At 34.7% G+C, this 18,392-nt stretch overlaps 1 protein-coding gene across 2 annotated transcripts in view; it reads left to right on the top strand.

Moving 5' to 3' along the window:
• wdp (Leucine rich repeat protein windpipe) overlaps positions 1-18,392 on the top strand; it is a 23,492-nt gene extending 5,100 nt beyond the window's left edge. The window contains exons 2-3 of one of the 2 annotated variants that reach the window (XM_018447785.1): positions 12,615-12,664; positions 15,619-18,392. In XM_018447785.1, the coding sequence (XP_018303287.1) occupies positions 15,636-17,720 (2,085 nt within the window). In that variant the 5' untranslated portion in view covers positions 12,615-12,664; positions 15,619-15,635 and the 3' untranslated portion in view covers positions 17,721-18,392. The remainder of the gene's footprint in view (positions 1-12,614; positions 12,665-15,618) is intronic. The other variant, XM_018447786.1, reaches the window with a different exon arrangement.

The raw sequence follows: 18,392 nt of genomic DNA, 5'->3' as shown, positions 1-18,392 counted from the left end.
AATTCAAAAATATTTATGTAAAGTTATACATTGAGATGCAGATATTAATTGTTCAGTAAATAAACAAAATATTTATTTGTTATAAACAAATTGGTGAATCTTAATGAAACTTTGCATAAGTCATGTTTAGTACTTAATATATTTATATAAAAAAATTTAGATTTTTGTTATCACTAAATAATTTTTGTTTATAACAATAAAACAAATTAATATATAACAAATAAAATAAATAATTTATAAAAATGTGTTGCTCAATGAAAACAGAATGTTATGAACACAACTTTTACATGTATGTAGTTTGTTTAACGTAAATGTATATATGTAAATATTAATATATATGTTTTATGACTGGAGAACCTCCTTAAGTGCACACGTTAATATGGACGATGTTCAATATGGGCTTTGAAACTAATTACAGAAATGGATTGATTTACATTTTGACATGGAAATTAAAAATAACAAAACGTTATCAAAGAAACAATGGTAAATCAAAAGATTGATTTACCATTGCTTCTTTGATATCTAACAATGTACGGGACAAAGTATTCCTCGTTTTGAGAATATCTACATCCTCCTGTGACATATTAAGATCGGGGAGAGACGCAGATAGTCGGCGACTAACGTTTCTTCGTCAGTCGTCACGGATTACTTACTCGTTCGATGCATCTATTCTAACTCGTTGGCGGAGCAGGCCAAGGCAGCGGTGCAGCCGCGGATGAACATCGGTTGGTGCGTCTGTATCGTCATGATAACGAGTTCTCAGGTGTTTACGACTACGCGACGTCATCGAACCCACCTTTACCTTTCCGGCCGTGTGCATTCTTATGCATGCGCGGCATGTTACGGTATGGCACGTTGTAGCTTCACTTCGGCGCTCCGCGCCTCGCAGCAACGTCGGGAATGAGGTAACTCCGAGCCGTTTCTACTAGTTTCCTGTGTATTGGCCTGTTCTAACCGCAGGTAACCATGCTTTACACGTGCACGCTACGTTCTGAAGATTCCCTCTCTATATCTGTAATTTATGCATACAATGCAAGGATAATTCTGAGACAAAATAGTTTACATACGAATAGTGTCTATAATGACTATATTCTTCATCTTCCTTTAAACGAAGTGCTTCTTTAAAAAAAAGATCATTAAAAATACAGTAATAATAATGTGAATCATGATTTTATTAACATGTTACCATTGTTATTATTATCATATTATTATCGCTAAATACTTAGAAAAATGATTTTAATTAATAGCGTTAATAACACTGATGTTAATTATTTTTTCTGCCTTTCTTATTTAAATTATTCCAAAATAAGAAATTGGTTTATCTTTTTAATAAGCAAGTTTATTAGCTGTAAATGAACGTGTAGAAATTTTATATTAGCATTGCAGTAATAGATGGCTTTCACAAAAATGAATAATTGGGCTTTCCAAGATCATATCCTGGAAAGCCCAATTATTCATTCCTGCGAGAGCCGCCTCTTACTAAAATGTTAATATAAAATTTCTTCATGTTCATGGATGATGACAATGTCGAAACAATTTTATAAACGCGACGAACGTCCTACTAAAACATTTATATGTCGCTTTGAATTTTTACAACACTTAATTTTATTTCGCCAAAGAAAGAGCTCGTGACTACTCATGTTGTCGTAAATGAATAATGTTGAGACAACGACACTTTCACTTTTTATTGGAACGATGTAGACATAAGGATACAAAGATCTTATCAACGCGAATTTTTACATGTCATTAAATTATTATAAAACCAGTTGTGTATGTTTTATGATCCGCGAATTTTCTCTTAACTCAAAAATTAATCCCATCCTGCTCAATGATTCGCTCCGACAAAAGTCTAATATGTCGTCCACAATTTTTGCCAAGAATGTTTTATTTTTAACATTCTATATTTTAGCGCATAATATATCTATACTTCTATGACGAATCATGACTGGATTGTAATGAATACTAAGTTTCGCAAAAATAATTCGAAACAGCGAAACAGTACGAAAACTTTCCACGAGAATCAACACTGTTGATCGTATTAAAAAAAATGCGATAATGTGTTGTACCATTCGTAGTTTAAAAATCATACGGAGCGCTTTACAGCTCCTCCCGATATCTTATGTACCCCTTATCGCGTGCTTATCGATACGTGATAACGCAACGTGGAAAATCAAACAAATCTTTATCTTTCAGGTCGGCTGCTATTTTTTACATAAATTTTGAACTTCTCAGTTATGTCTCTCTGGCGTTTTCGTCATGTTCGCGACAAAACATGTGCCAAAAGATCGTCACGAACGAGACACGACAGACGATATATTTTGGTTCATTGCGCAATTTATTTACATATCACAGAAAGGAAACGAGCTCCATTCAAAGCCGCAAATGCAGATGTATCGTGTATTAGATATTCATTAATGCACGATTAACATTTTATTGCTGATATCTAATTTATTCTTTCATTTTTTTTTATTATGACTGATAGTGTAATAGATAATAAACATTTTTATTAGTATGTATAATTAGTAATTATTAATAATAATTAATGTAATCATCTGTCTCTTTTAAGTAAACTTATTGGGAAAGTAAAGAAAGGAGCTGATTTTTTATTTTCTTTTTTAAATGAAAATGTGTTTTTTAAAAGATTAATTTTAATATTTTAATTTTTGATACTTTTGAACATATTGATAACTTTTAATTTAACTTACGCTAACTTAAGATGAAGTCATATTTTAATTAGGAATCAAGGTATTTTTATCGTTTTGCATTCTTAAAATTCCATCTGTCAGGACTTAAATTTCAGAATTAATATCTATTAATATTAAATACCTCGACATTGAAGCAATCGCTTGGTCGTGACCTTTAATATTACATATTGAAGAAGAGTCGCACAAATTGGGGTATTCTTTCCTCTTATTAATATAGTATTTTTATATGTTGCTAATCTGCTTTAAAAATTCTTTTAAAATATTCTTTGACAAAAAACAAAATATACAATGTTGATCATCGATTTAAAAAATTTTAATGAATTATTAATATTATGTCGAAATGCATTAAGTATCATTAGATATGAATTTTTCTTTTAGTACTTTCTTTCGTAATTTCATGCATTAACGACGTCTTAATAAGTTACGCCAAGAAATGCGACTCATTAAGTACTGTACTTGTTATTTGTCAGTCACCGCGTTAATACGTATATCTTAAATTGTTGTCGGGTTCACGATGCAAGCCCTCAAGAGGTCACGTTCTTTTCAAGAAAAGGACGGCAAGATGACTGAGGCTGATGATACGAAAAGGTACAGTGAAAGATGGAGAAGTTAGTTGGGTCATGTGAGATCTTTTCTCGACCAGACCTAAACGTGGCGAAGGTCGTCACTGACGGCTGTCATTAGCAATGCTGATGTTCCAGACACGGCATAAGTGATTTGCAACCCCTGTATATTTATTGTATCTTTTATCACTTATCTGTCGTCTATTTTTGTTCTTTTATTTTCTTTACATTTCTTCTTTTGAATATAATTTTCCAATATCTCGTTCTCTTCTTTTCCTTAATTTTATATTCTTCTTCAGAATTATCTATGACACATTTGCAATATAATAAATTGTTATAAGTTTTCTTATTATTATTGATGTTATTATTGAAAAATGAAATTTAAATAACTTATTGAAAAATAATAGTCTAACTCTTTTTAAAAACTTGGAAGACTTAATTCTAATGTTGGGAAAGAAATAAATTTATTCAGAATAAATTTAATTAATGTTTGAAGTAGATTTTCATTTTTTATGTTCTTTTATATATATATTTGTCTGTTTTTTAAATTATTTTAAAAATGATTTTTACATTGGAAATTGCATTGACAATTTTTAATGATATTATTTGTCTTAGAATTTAAAGCTAAGAGAAATAAAAATAAATATTATTTGCGGAGTCATACATATAAAATCTAATTCTCTAAAAGATAGATTTATAATGAATGTTCTTCTATATAAATGAAATTCTTCATTTTATCTTAAGATGTTTCTATAAATCACGCGGATTTTTATAGCTCTCCTCTCTTAGAAATTTCTCAAGCTATTAATGTTTAATAGCTATGCTATTTCATACTTGATTACTGCTCCGTAGTTTCCTGGGACGTTACTGCGGACTATTTTATTTGATTGAACTGATTCAGTGCTACTAGCCGCTTCTATTATCTCCGATAATGTCTTCTGCGGAGCATCCGATTCGTTCATGGCCGATTGCGAAAACATAAATGTGCCTACCGATCTGTCTGTTTCTGTCTCTTTTGACTTTCTATATATATCGTTTGTTGAATGTACAGGATATCTGAAACATCCTATATAATTTCTTCTTTAACTCTTACCGTTTCTCTCTATCGCTGTTTGTCTCTCGTATAGTCCGGTGTATAGACCCTTTTTATGTATGCATATATCAATAGTCAACTTGCGGTCTGAGAAACCGAGGTGGATGATGAAAATGATCGCTATCGCCCAAGGCCCTTACACGAACGAAATTCTGACATATCATCGCAATACGTTACGTAATACAACACAGTAGACTAATATGAATGGAACATTTCAGCGTTCTCCTGAATCGAAAGACGTTATCAAGTTTTAATTGCCTTTCCATAAATAGATGCGCAATGAATGTCGAAACAAATGTGATTATTATACGAACAAAATAGAAAGTCTTCAGTGGAGAAATAAAATGAGGAGATAAGAAGAAAATTTTGCAACATTTCTTTCTAAAAAATATTAAAGATTAAATAATTTTTAAAACTAAAATTAAATAAATTTAACGAGCATTAATTTAAGTTAAATATGTAGTATAACATTTTTAATAAAATGTAATATCTAGTGTTAACTTAACTAACAAATTATATAATAGAAGTGAAACGTTGTTTATATAAAAATAAAAATCTATCTAATTTAAAAGCTGTATAATTAGTATCTTATACTTATATGATAGATTTATAATCATTTATATATTTACGGATTGTTATTTTGATTATCAAATTGTGAAGTAAAGTAAACACAAACGAAGAAGAGTTTAACACAATTTTAAATCAAATAGATTTTATGCCATAAATATGTTGCCATAAATATTTGTCACTTGATAATGTCATACACCGGTATTTTATGTCAGCTCATGAATGATATCTACTGCGACGCCTGATTACTAGTCGTGAACACATGACTAATGCCCTACAAACGAATAGAAAGACAGATATAGATTATTAATGTAAATACCGTGGTACATGATCTCTATCCGCGTGACGTCAATAATATTTAAAAAACAATCCTTATCTTATTTTTAATATTAAACTTTTATCTTGAAATTTGTTATATAATTTGTTATATAATGATAAAGTATATGTAGCAATTTCATGAGATGTACATTTAAAAATGTTCTAAATCATATTAATTAATATATGTAGATATATAAAATAGAGATAATTATACTACATAAATTATATCATAATTTTAATAGTTATTTAATTTTCATATTTGAGAAACCATTACATAAAATATATCGTAACATACGTAGGAAATGAAAATATACACGTATGATTGCGTTTTCACGTTTCATCATCATTATCAATTTAAGAACGTTTTCAGAGATAACTGTTATATCAAGGACGCATGCATTAGTCAATATTGCTGATAAAAATGTTTCTTTTTACGAACTTAGAAAAATAAATTTTTATCTTTTTAAGTACATGTTACAAGCGAATTAATAAAGCACATTATTAATAAGAAAATTAAATAAAAATGACGATTCTATATTCACTTCTCAGTTACAATTGCAGAGTCTGAATTAATGAAACTTTCATTTATATTTTTTATTTACATGAAAAAAAATTAATTAATTAGCGATAATTGTTAACATCAAACTTAGCGAAGGTGAAAAAAAATACATAAATTAAAATTCTATTGTACTTATCGTGAAAAATCTATAGATCGTAAAGTTTATACACTACAATTACGAATTTTCGTTTTGCTTTTTAATAAAATTAAAAAGAGATAATTTATAAAATAGAGAAGACAATATTATAATTTAAAAAACCAAATTAAACGATAAATAAAAGTGCATTTTATATTTTATATATTGCAAAGTTCGAAATACTTACAATAGCTTTGAATTCTCTTAATTGCGTTACAAATTACAGATAATAGTTGAAGATCCAGCTTCTTTTGCACGAATCATGAATGAAAACGAGTACTATACGAAACTACAAACGTTACATCACCGTTGCCAATGAGGTGCGAAATGTGTTTCCGGGATTTATAATTGACCCTTGTGACCAATTGAGTACAAACGAAGATTACTAGCTAGTATATTAATGACTGGTATTTAAAGCTTTTTACATCGAAGTAACGATATGTTGGTTAATAGATTAAATGCAATAGTGACGTATAATGAAAATTCTTTACGTATAGCTTTACGATCTCTCCATTTACTCTTTTAGGAAATTTAATAACTATGAGGCATTCCATGTCAAATCGGTGTGTAACGATACTGTTCCGTATACGTGTGCGAAACCGCGCCGTCACACAACAGAATTTTTTTAATCTCAAACTTTTTTGGCGAAACACGTGTCTCATATTTTTATCTGTAGAATATGTCAGCAAAATTTAAAAAAAAATGACAATGTTTCAAAAGTGCCCGATTTATGGAATGTTTCCTATATAGGTACAATAAATTTAAAAAAATGATGTTAATAAAGAAAAACAAAAACTCAGAACTAGTAATTTGTCTGTAAGAACCTTGAATCTATTATTCAAGCTTATTGCGTTTCTTTTGTGAAACTTATAAGTACTACATTTACATAATGCACAATAAAAAAGGTAGCTCTATAATAATCTTTACAAAAGGTTTATGTGCATGTGCTTATTTTACATAGCAGTTTTATCTTTTTTTATTACTAAATTTATTTAAATATTACTTTTTTCCAACTGAAAAATTTTATTGATGTTGAATGAAACTAGATGCCTTTAAAACCGGAGAAGTCTATATTCTCTAAGAGTTACGCATAATGAAAGGGTGAAGGCCGACTGGATCTTTATATGTTAATACGTAATAAAACTCCATTTTCCCAGTAAGGCATTTCGCGAAGGATTATCCGCGAGAATATCTTTTTCTTGATATTTAATTGTGAATACACATACTTTTAAAATTAAAAACTCAATTCTGTTCGTTCTAATTTAAATACTAAATAGATACGATTTATAAACTCGATTAATCACATTTGAAACGTTGTAAACAAGTTGAACAAGGTGGATTGTTGATTGATTTGAAAGATAAACATGTTAAAGTATTATAGTATTACAAAAGCGGTGAGCATAAAAATAATGATTAATGGCATGCGATGAAATCAATAATTCCAGAGGAAACTTGAAACAAAATAACGCAGAAACTTTCTGTGAATTTTCGGAACTTTAACATTTGATATTTGATATTTTTTAAATGCTCAATATTGATTTCCCTGACACAGGTTGTAAGTAAATGAGAAATTTTGTTGCAATCAGCGAACCTCGTCATTTGATAGGACACCATGTTAGAAGACTGTCAACTAGTAGCGAAGCGTATTCAACGACTGATATAACAACTTGTTAGAAAACACGTTAGAAATGCTGTTTCGTCTGAATTGGCTTTTGAGCGACGCTTGCGACGATCGCGCCTGCCATCTCGTCGCGAAATGTATGTCAGTACGATGATATTGTTCCTAATTGCCTCCATTGGCAGGCAATGGATATTATTTCAGGCACGGCCACATGTGGTCCTCGCACGACGTTAATCTTGAATCACTCGCGTAACTGTCTTCGCTTCGTTAACATGATAAAACGGTTGCTAACTATCGATAATCTACGAAAAATTACTACGGCAAACAACATATAGCAATCGGATAACCGCTTGATAAGGAAATAGCAATCGTCATGGAAAGTAGGACGATTCGTTTGTGCTTTAAAAATAAAAAGATTTTTTTTATTTTTATATCACGTAGAGAAAGAGAGATATATTTTTCTTAAATTATTGGAAGAACGACAGTCTTAGCTTCCGTCTCTGCAAAAATATTATTTCTGCTTATTTATTACCTTTTTCGAGAGGAAGAAGCGAAAGGTGCGACGAGGGATCTCAGATAACGTGGAATAAATAGAAATGTCGATATGTAAGAGTGTACTTGCTTCAAGATCAATAAATTCAAGTCCTGTTTCAGCATCCAGTTCTGTCGTCGATGGCCATTGCCCCGTCGTCGTCTAAATTCTGTCGTCCTTTTGCAATCGCTTCTTGAAGTTTATGCGAATTGACAGCAATCATGTCTCGCGTCTAGCGCGCAAATCGATCGATCGGCACTAATTGAGCCAGTCACAGGCAGTCTTAGACGGACTTATTAGCAACGCGAATCTTGTTATTCGTGATTACTCGGATTGATTGACCTATCCTATTCTGACGCTTGCTTCCAGCGTGATCTCTTGGCGCGTTGCGGCTTGCTAATCTTTTCGCACGAATGCCTGATATCAATACTTTGGCTATTATTTATAGGAGAAAGACAGACTCGACCTGTGTGGTCTCCATGCATGATTATTGTTACTTCACAAAAATATTTTTTGCCAAAGTATCTATAAAGAGATAGCTAGATATAAATCTAAAAATTTACAATATTTACATACACACAAATTTAAAAATAATTTTGTTGGACTATCAAAATAATTATGTAGCTTAAGCTGCTAGAATGTCAATTTTTTTGCAGCATTGTCCATCATACTTAAAAATTTATATTATACATAATTACTTTAATGATATAACAAAATTATTTTTAAATCTGCATCTAAATTTTTAGAAAAAGTTAATAAAGAGAGGTGAGAGAAAGAAATTACATATATTGCATGTAACAACACAAATTATATTTTAGCATAATAAACAATAATTTATGAGATAACTTTCCATCGTAATTTAGATTTTTCATTTCATTCATGGTAAGAAGCAATATCATTTACAATAAAATGAGACTCGTAGAAAGTAATGTTAGCCACAAAAAAGTAATCCCGGAAGAGTAATATGTTCCCAAACACGTAACACATTTTAGATATCTACTAATAGGTAACAACGTTGCGAAATGCATACGCGTGCTCCGAAACCAATTAACATTTCATTTACACCGTTCGCGTTACTACCGTCTATCCGACGACTTACATATTGCCAATCGTGCGTGACTTTAGAGTTTTTTGCGGAATTCGTCGCGGTATTTCCAATTTCTTCAAAACCAAAACTCCATACGCTTCCTGTTCACATATCACAAGTGTTAAGACAAGTTTACGCTGACTGGCTTTTCTTTGTTTATTGTCGATGTAAATAAATTTCTAACAGCGAAATTTGGACTGTTTATTGATCAACAAAACTGCAAATTCAATCCGGTTAGAAATTCTTGGCAAGCATTGTCGAGGGTCAGTCTAAATGTAGTTTTAGGCAGTCAACAAGATTGAGAAGTGCTCAGAACGTAAACGTAGGTAACTCGTATCTTCAATACTCTGTTTCTTGTCTAAAGTAACGTTCGCATTCTCATTGTTTCTTCCAAACTCATGTTCTACTTTTAGATTATATAATAGACTATCTTTTTTACTCCATGCAAACTTTTCTAAAAAATTTTCCTTTGCTAAATATCTTTTGCTGAAATAATCAATTATTAGAAAGAAACTACAAATTTATCAAAAAGTTAAAAATGTGTATAATTCGTAATCTAAAAATAAATTATTGTATCGCTATTTCCCTAACTGGAACATCTTTCCGATGAGTTCTTATATTGACAGACGGAATTATACCATCAACTTCACGACTCAAAGTTCAATTTATAATTGATCGATGACGTTGGTTATTTACGCACATTGACTGTGAATGATAATAGAATGATTTCGTAAATTAATCTGCAGATAGAGAAATGTATTATGGATTGTAAAAAGAAATAAGAGAGAACTGATAGAAAAATCATCAATAAAATCGCATTAGCATTATGATAGATTGATACTTGTCATTTCTCTACATATTTATGTAATGATTTATAAGTTTGCGATTCTCGTTCCTTTTAGGAACGAAATTAAATGCAGGTGACTGATTAATTCGTCGGGGTATAAAACGCTTTGATCGGTCAGAATGGAGTGCCGTTGTGCGCGAGCATCATTCCAAACGGTACGCGGTTTTATCACAGAAGAGAGTTCGTTAACAGCAACAATACGATATTAGGTCGTTAATAATAGTCCATTCATACGCGAATGATTAATCACATTTTTATACATGATGCAAGGACAAGAGAAACGCTTGCCGTTTATTTATAATTATACACTTGTTAGGTTCGCTTTTAAAGCTAATTCTTGAACATCAAATTCATCAACAAATTAATAAATTAATTAATAACCGAAGCTCCGATAAATATCACGAGAAGTACATTAATTACTACGTGAAAACATCGACGAGAATACAATTGGATATCGATGTCTTTGCGTCGCAGCTGTGCTTTCACACGAAACGAGTTAATGAGGCTAAATTAGAATAAATAAGGATCGCGTGATCAGGGTCGACAGACGGACGTATTAAAATACAAATCGCTGGAGTGAAGCAACCGATGTTTCCGCAGCCGCTTTTAACTTCCTCCTGTATGGAGGTGTACGACCTGCTGGGATGACTCCTCGAATCACCGGACTCCTCTGGAAACACGTGATGAACTGGACCACGAGGACGTGTCGGTACCGTTAAGAACGGAGTCGGCAAAAAGCGAGCCGTGTGACCAAACCAGGCATACGTGTTCAGTGCATCACTCGTTCCGAATTTTCTGCTGAATTCGCGCAAGAGCTCGGTCGTGCGCAAAGTACTTACTCATGCAAAATGTCTTTTAAATGTGAATTCGACTTTGTAAAATATTTTAGAGACTATTAGAAAGCGCTCAGTACTTGACATTTTCGAAAAAGTTGCAGCTTTTAAATAATTATAAATAAACATTTAAATAATTAAATAATTAAATTTTCTGAAAACGCGGAGCTCATTTAATCTCAGTGAACAACTAAAAGTTCTAGTCTCGATTACGTCTTTCATTGAGACTTCTTCAGAATCTATGTTAGTAAAAAGAATCTCGGTCGTTTCAGTTTAATTATTCGTAATTCACTGCGCGTGGTATATTATTATCTACGCAGATAGCCAATTAAAACGAAGAAATCGTACTTAGTGTCGATAACGATAAGCCTCATTAACATACATAATGTCACGACATCGAGCGACGTAATCGACGTCTCTTGCAACCCGAGAAACAACGTGCCGAATCTAGCACACGCGAGACATTTTGCAACGGCGCGATTACGAAACCGAGAAAGATGCGGGCCATAAAAGAAATAATATAGAAGGGAGGGAGACGCTTGTCATAATAATTACAACTGCGGTATAATAACGCTGCGACGATCCAGGGCCAGAAAGTCAAGGACTAAAACTCTTGTGTCGGAAAGTGAGTCAGCAGCGCGCGGCATGGTGTAGATAGGGAACAGGATGGGAAAAATCTCCGCGAGACGAATCTTGCGCAACGAGAGGAAACGAGAACGAAAGTGTAACCATCGCGGAGAAAATCCGGGACGAACGATTTAACGCTCGGCCGAGCAAATGGTAGATAGGTAAATAGACAAGCATAGAAATCCTCAAGCAAGAGATTCGAACACCGTTTAAACAATTTCTGATGGATCTGCAATATTTTTCAGAATCTGCTTAAAATGAATATCTCATTCTATTCTATGCATAATCTATCTCATTCTATCTTAAGGGGATGCTGGAGTGACCAAATTATCACATTACAGTCGTATAAAAATCTTCGAATTTACTGAACGCAATAAAAAATTCTTTTACAGAATTAAAGTAGACGCAAAATTAGGAGGTGATGCAGTGAATTTTATACTAAAATCGAAAAAAAGTTAAAAAAATTTTTAACATTCTTTCGATTTTAGTACAAAATCCACTGCACCACCTTTTAATTTTGCGTCTATTTTAATTCTGTAAAAGGATTTTTTATTCCGTTCAGTAAATTCGAAGATTTTTATACGACTGTAATGTGATAATTTGATCACTCCAGCATCCCCTTAAGCAGGTCTTAAAAAATATGACGGACCAAACGTATAGTGTCCAATCTCTTACTTAAGGATCTCTAGGTATATATACACAGGAATGCGAACACGCGAAATTCCTCGCGAAATGATACTGCGGTTACACCGCGAGAATCGTCACAAACAACTTTCCATGTCTCGCACACTCGAGAACACTCATGCGCGCGATAAAACACGCAATATTACACGCGCCACTCGAGAGACAAATGCTGCGTAAGTAACGAAGAAAAAAACGAAAGAACGCGAAGAAAAAGCGTTGAAGCTTATGCATTAGAGAAGTCCTGATTGATTATCACGAATTAGTTCGTCATTTGTTTATGCCAACCATCGTAATTTATTTTCTATTAAATTCGATTAAATATTTCTTTCATTGGACGATCATCGATCTCATCGATACGTCAATGTCTGGGTGTTTGAATCGCATTGAATCAAAGACTACATGTAACGTGGGAATTTATTCGCCTGTTTCGTGTGTGTTGCAGATGCCCTCGAGATCACGGTGTTGCCGAAACCACATCTGAGCAAACGAGTCGTAAGTGAACGATTAAGATACCATCGATCGCATGACAAGTAGAGAGGAGGCTAATTTCTCATCACCATAATAATAATATTTTATCACGATTGTGATTAGTATCTGCTTAATGATAATGATTTATCGTATTAATTAAAAGTGGTAAAAAAAAATTTTACTGCTGCACGAGAATTAAAAATTGATATACAATTTTACCGATCGACTTTCTGCAATTAGCTACCATATTTATTTGCATCATCAGTGCCTTTCACAAAACGTAAATGCGTTGACGTAATTTTAAACAGCATCTCTTGCCAAAGGATGTAACTCTTTGTTATCATTATTTTCGATTATATAAACACGCGAACTTCTTCTCTTTTTATAACGAATCAAGATTTGTTAAGCTTGAAAAAAGCTTTTACGTCATTATGCGCTGCGGCACATCTGTATGAGATATCATTTTCATGCGAAAAGTCTGTTCGTAGAATCACAGGAAGTAGTTCTTTGTAAATCTCACACATACATTTATATTGGTTATACAAATTGTAGATCTCCGAAGCGCGAGATAGCAGATCCGTCCCCCGAGATCTCGAACTCATTGGCCATGACCTGCCTTCACCCACGAGACCGCGTTAAATGTATTTTACATGGCACCCTACATAGATTTACGTCCATTCAGAAATTAAGCCGGAAAACGTTCTGATAAAATCATGAAACTGCTTCAGATTGCTTGTTAAGAATGCAGTTTACATGCAAAAAGTGTAATACTATGCGATCCTTAAAAAGTACCGCGTGAAATTTCGCGTATTAGTTCTTTCGAATTTGTATTCTTTTGAAACGATAAAAATTGAGAAACGAAGAAACTTAACATAATAAATTCCTAGAAGTTTTTTCGAGATCGAAATTATGAATAATGTTTTTCTATTTTATTATTAGGTTTTTTGTTATTGCTTAACTGATAAGCTAATTTTTACATAATACTATATTTTTACAATACGTATTTCCGGGTAATACTAATCTAATTTGCCTTACTAATTTCTTTCATTAATTACGCTGTTGATCGTGAAAGGTGAGAACACGATTTCAATCCGGGCGCAGTCCGCTGGTTACGTAATATCGAGAAATCGGTATCAACTTATCGATACCGTTAACAAACACAATGAAATCCATTATTTGTCTTATCTCGTTGATAGTGAGGGATATTTATTTCAATCCCGCGGTCTCAGAGTTATTAACGCTCAAGAAATGCACCCAAGTCGAATTGCGTATGCAGTCGACCAATTAACGTGATTACGATCGGTCATGCGAGTTCAATGCACGTCGTTGCGCGATCACGGCGCGTGAACCATCGCCTTTCTTTCCTTCTTTTACCCGCTGTTTATAGATGGAAATGACGTCACCGTTATGCCAACCGCGGACAGTATGCAAAATAATGCAAATGACATGCCGAAACTGCTCGCCCTGAGTCTTTCTATGTATAGGACGCCGATCATAGCGGTTTAGCAGTCCAAAGAGGTATTTGATGACGAAAAAGAGGCTTGTCCGACCTATAAATTTTCTCCTTTCAACCCGATGATCCTACCTCTCTTTAATCGCTTTAAACGGTTACTTACAGAATGGCTATCTTAGTATGCACGGAACTTTGATATTCACATTTTTTTTACTTTCATATAATTATTGCACATATTGATCGAAGGAGAATATTTTTTTAACTACAGTCAGTAAATTGGAAAGCGCTTATAAGCAAACGTATTTTCTTACGTTCTTTTAAATTTCGGAATGTATTAACTTTATACAACGAATAAAATCTAATACTATTATTACTTAAAAGATTAAATTAATTTTTTATAATACAATAATACGTACAATGTATTGGTTGATAAATGTAAAAATGTTTGAGCTGTACTGAAAAGTATCTGTGTTCATAATGCACTTAATCGCGTCGCACATCATTGTATTAAAAAAAAATAGTTTATCTATATATATAATATATAATATACTATGATCTGCGTGCCAAACAATGTACGAATTATGTAGTGACTATTAGAAATATATTATATGTATTGAGATTCTAATGATCGTAATACCTTTTCATGAGTTAACGCTTACTTTATCATACAAACTGTACCGCCTCTTATCTGCCGCTTCACATTGACGATTGCTGAGGCAATGATAACACGCTGATAAGAATTGCCTGGATCACCGGGTTTATCATCGTTTCGCCATCGCTTTTTAGCTTGGCCGATATAATTGAGTATCGAATGTATCACGCGCGATAGAACCGACTTGGATGTTTTGCAGGTGCTACAACGGTGGTAATTACCGTCAGGCTGGGCGTATGTACTAATTACAGGCATTAGATAATTATTGCTGTGTTAAGCCAGTCGGGACGTTTTACTTTCATTACTTTCCTTCACGGTTTGCTTGAATAGACCGTGAAAATTACGATCTTTCGCGTATGCGATTACAGGATATTACAAAGTACAACGTAATGGCAATAATGAGCAATACGTTTCGCTTGCTATTACGAAACGTTAATACGTTATACAGGAAAACGGTAAGCGATGAGTAATGCTTCATTATTGGACACACTGTGCATCGTACTTTCTGATAATTGCTTATCTTTGGTATCTTTAGTTACACGGTGCGTGTCCAATTTAGCTCTTAAAAGTCACTTCTCTATCCATTACATTGACCTCCTTTCGGTAGTCGACCACGTTGGTCATCTCGGTACGTAACGTTCACTTCGAGTCTACAATGCACAGAGTTAACATTTGAAAATATTAATAATCGTCATTACGAATGCCCCACGCGATATGCTTGTTCTTGACACGGCGAATTACGTAATCCATTCATCTTCTACATACGCGAGGTATCTCGTTGCTATTATAAATATTCATCGCGTAAGGAAACTGACAAACACATGTATGACATATTATTGAGAGATATATCCACATGCGATTTTTTTGTTACAGACAAATCAGATCGAAAGATGCAGGCAGCACCGCCTCTGCTGTCGTTCCTCCTGATCCTTCTGTATCATTCGGGATGGACCCACGGGCTCTGCAAGCTGGAGAACAGCACCGCGGCACGGTGCGACCAATTGAAAGACCTGAAGGACATCGAAATACATGGTCTGGAGACCTTGAGTGTTCCGATCGTACAAGATGTTTTAATTCCGGGCCTCTTTGGCAATTTGACTAGCCTTAGGCATCTTGACCTGTCCGTTGGCAATCTGAAGAAGATCGAACCAGGAAGTTTTCGAACTTTGAACAACTTGAAATCTCTCAATCTCAGCGATAATCACATCGAATACCTGGATCTAGCTTCCTTGGAGGGCCTGACTCATCTGCGGAGTTTAAACTTGCGGAGGAATGTCATCCGACAACTGCCACCTGCACTCGCGCGCCTGAAAAATCTTAAGCATCTAGACATCCACGGTAATCCGTTTGAGTGCAACTGCGCCACCCTCAAAGTCCGCGATCTTATCGTACAGAGGGGCGTGACGGTGTCGAAGAAAGTCGTGTGTGCTGGTCCCGGCAACATGAAGGGCACGTCGCTGATGAAGCCAATCGCAGTGATCATTTGCAGCTTCGAAGAACAGGATCGAGAAATGCAGAACGATCAAGCGGAAGGATCTGGAGAATTAGATTTTCCGGATTTAGGATCCGGAAACGTATTCAATGAAGAGGAAGAAGAGGAAGAAGAAGAGGAAGAGGAAGACATAGAAGATAAAAACGGCACATCGGAAAAGCCGAAAGAATCAGAAGTCGAAACGCCTTTCCCGACCATATTGGTAGATTCCACGACAGAATCTTCTACCTCGAAAATAACCGTGGAGGTTACTACTGGCACAACAATGAATTCTTTGCAACATAGCGCGGAGGACGAAGAAATTTTCTTCGACAACGAAGATAAGAAGGAACAAACATCCACGACTGAGATGTCGCAAAAGAATGATATTAAGGATGTCCTGTTTTATCCAACCGCAGGTTCTGGCGATGGGGACGAAGGTTCCGGCGAAGGATCTGGTGCTACTGGAACGCATTACGATGAGGAGGAGACTGAGAAGACAGATACGAATGAGGGATTCTTTGCCACGGGAGCAGGTTTCTTGAATACGCTTTTTGGATTTGGAACTTCCGTGACTACATCGACGACTAAAGAGCCGAATCTTGAAGAGGAGGAATTTATACACGTATCGACTACTAATCTAGCCACTGAGGAGACAATTGTGTCTGACAAAAGCTATTCAGTTGGAGCCGGTATTGAAAAATCCACCGAGGTTACCACAAAGGTTATACCGCCTAATCTAAATACGAACGACGTAGTGATAGCATCTTCTGATACAGTCGACGATTCTAAATCTGGTAATATGATGGACACAAGTAACAATGAACAAGCAGTATCTTCACCTAAGCAATCCAAGAAAGGTATGGGCTCGTACGTCGTTCTGGCGGTTCTACTCGCCATAGTGGTGGCGTTGATCGGTTTCGCCGCATACAGAGGCGATATATGTAAAAAGAGGAAGTCACGCGATGTAGAAACCGGCACTGAGATGAAGGAGATACAGAAGTCTCTTCTAGAACACGGTGAAAATTCGACTCAACCAAAGAAGGAGAAGAACACACCCTACGTAACGGAGCTCGAGAGCGATCCTCTTGTGAAAGTCAAATCTGCTGGTGACGATGCGAAAATTGATGAGATCCACGATGACGACTATCAAACGCGAGAAACGCCGCGTCTCAATGGCACTGTTGATCATTCAGAACCCGTGAAGCCGCCTAGGAAGCAACTTTCACAGGACGAAAATGCAATTTCACAAGACGATGAGGCGAGAGAGGAGAAACCTCGTGTGGACATAAATTCCTTGAAGAAAAACTTCCTGGAGGATAGGAACCCGCAACCCTCTACTTCGACGACCAATGGACCGACGACGCATTTTCCAGAGTCCAATGAACCACTAGAGACCCAAAGAGTGAAGATCACTCTGCAGGAGATTCCCGACAGTATACCAAAGACGCCTATACTCATTACACGAACAATGACTGGTGAGAATCTAGTCAAGATGCCATGAAGCAGCGTCCTGGGGAGAGAATCTACGAGAGATAACGAACATTATATCGACCGACCGACGTGCTCGTCTGTCGAGCAGAAATCGAGAGACAAATATGTGCGGAAATGAATAAAAAGGAGAAAGTTTTTTTTAAAAGAATGCGACGTACAGATGTGATTTATAATAACGTTGTTGTTCCTAGGGCTGCACACGATTTGACTCCTCGCGATGGATTTTCGTGATAAAGAAAGATTACCGAATCAAAGACCATACACGACAGTGGTTAGGAAACTATTGTTTTCGGCAGGAAGCTGAAAGTGTGCGAAAGGTGACCGAGGGACAGTTGTAAAGCCGCGTTTCGTTGAACAATTGGACGCACGAAATGCTATATGTTATTATATTTGTTAAAACTGTATGCTATGCAGGATGTCCTTCGGAAAGATATTGTGTATTATTTTTTATATATTTATAACCATATCATTCATTCTGTTCGACTATCTATAAGAGAACCTCGCAAAGTCGTAAATTCTAATCTGAAAATTTGCATACATGTGAGCGAAGTAAATAAATGAATTTAGAAATTATCAATTACTGTTTTAACATAAGAAGTTTTGTATTCACTAGAATGATCAAGAAAATAAATTACTATGAAGATATGAATAATGATGAAAAATATTTCAGATTATTAAAGAG

This window comes from Mycetomoellerius zeteki, unplaced genomic scaffold (assembly GCF_001594055.1).
Source record: "Mycetomoellerius zeteki isolate Tzet28-1 unplaced genomic scaffold, Tzet1.0 scaffold211, whole genome shotgun sequence".
NCBI lineage: Eukaryota > Metazoa > Arthropoda > Insecta > Hymenoptera > Formicidae > Mycetomoellerius > Mycetomoellerius zeteki.
This window is presented reverse-complemented; position numbering and strand designations above follow the sequence as displayed.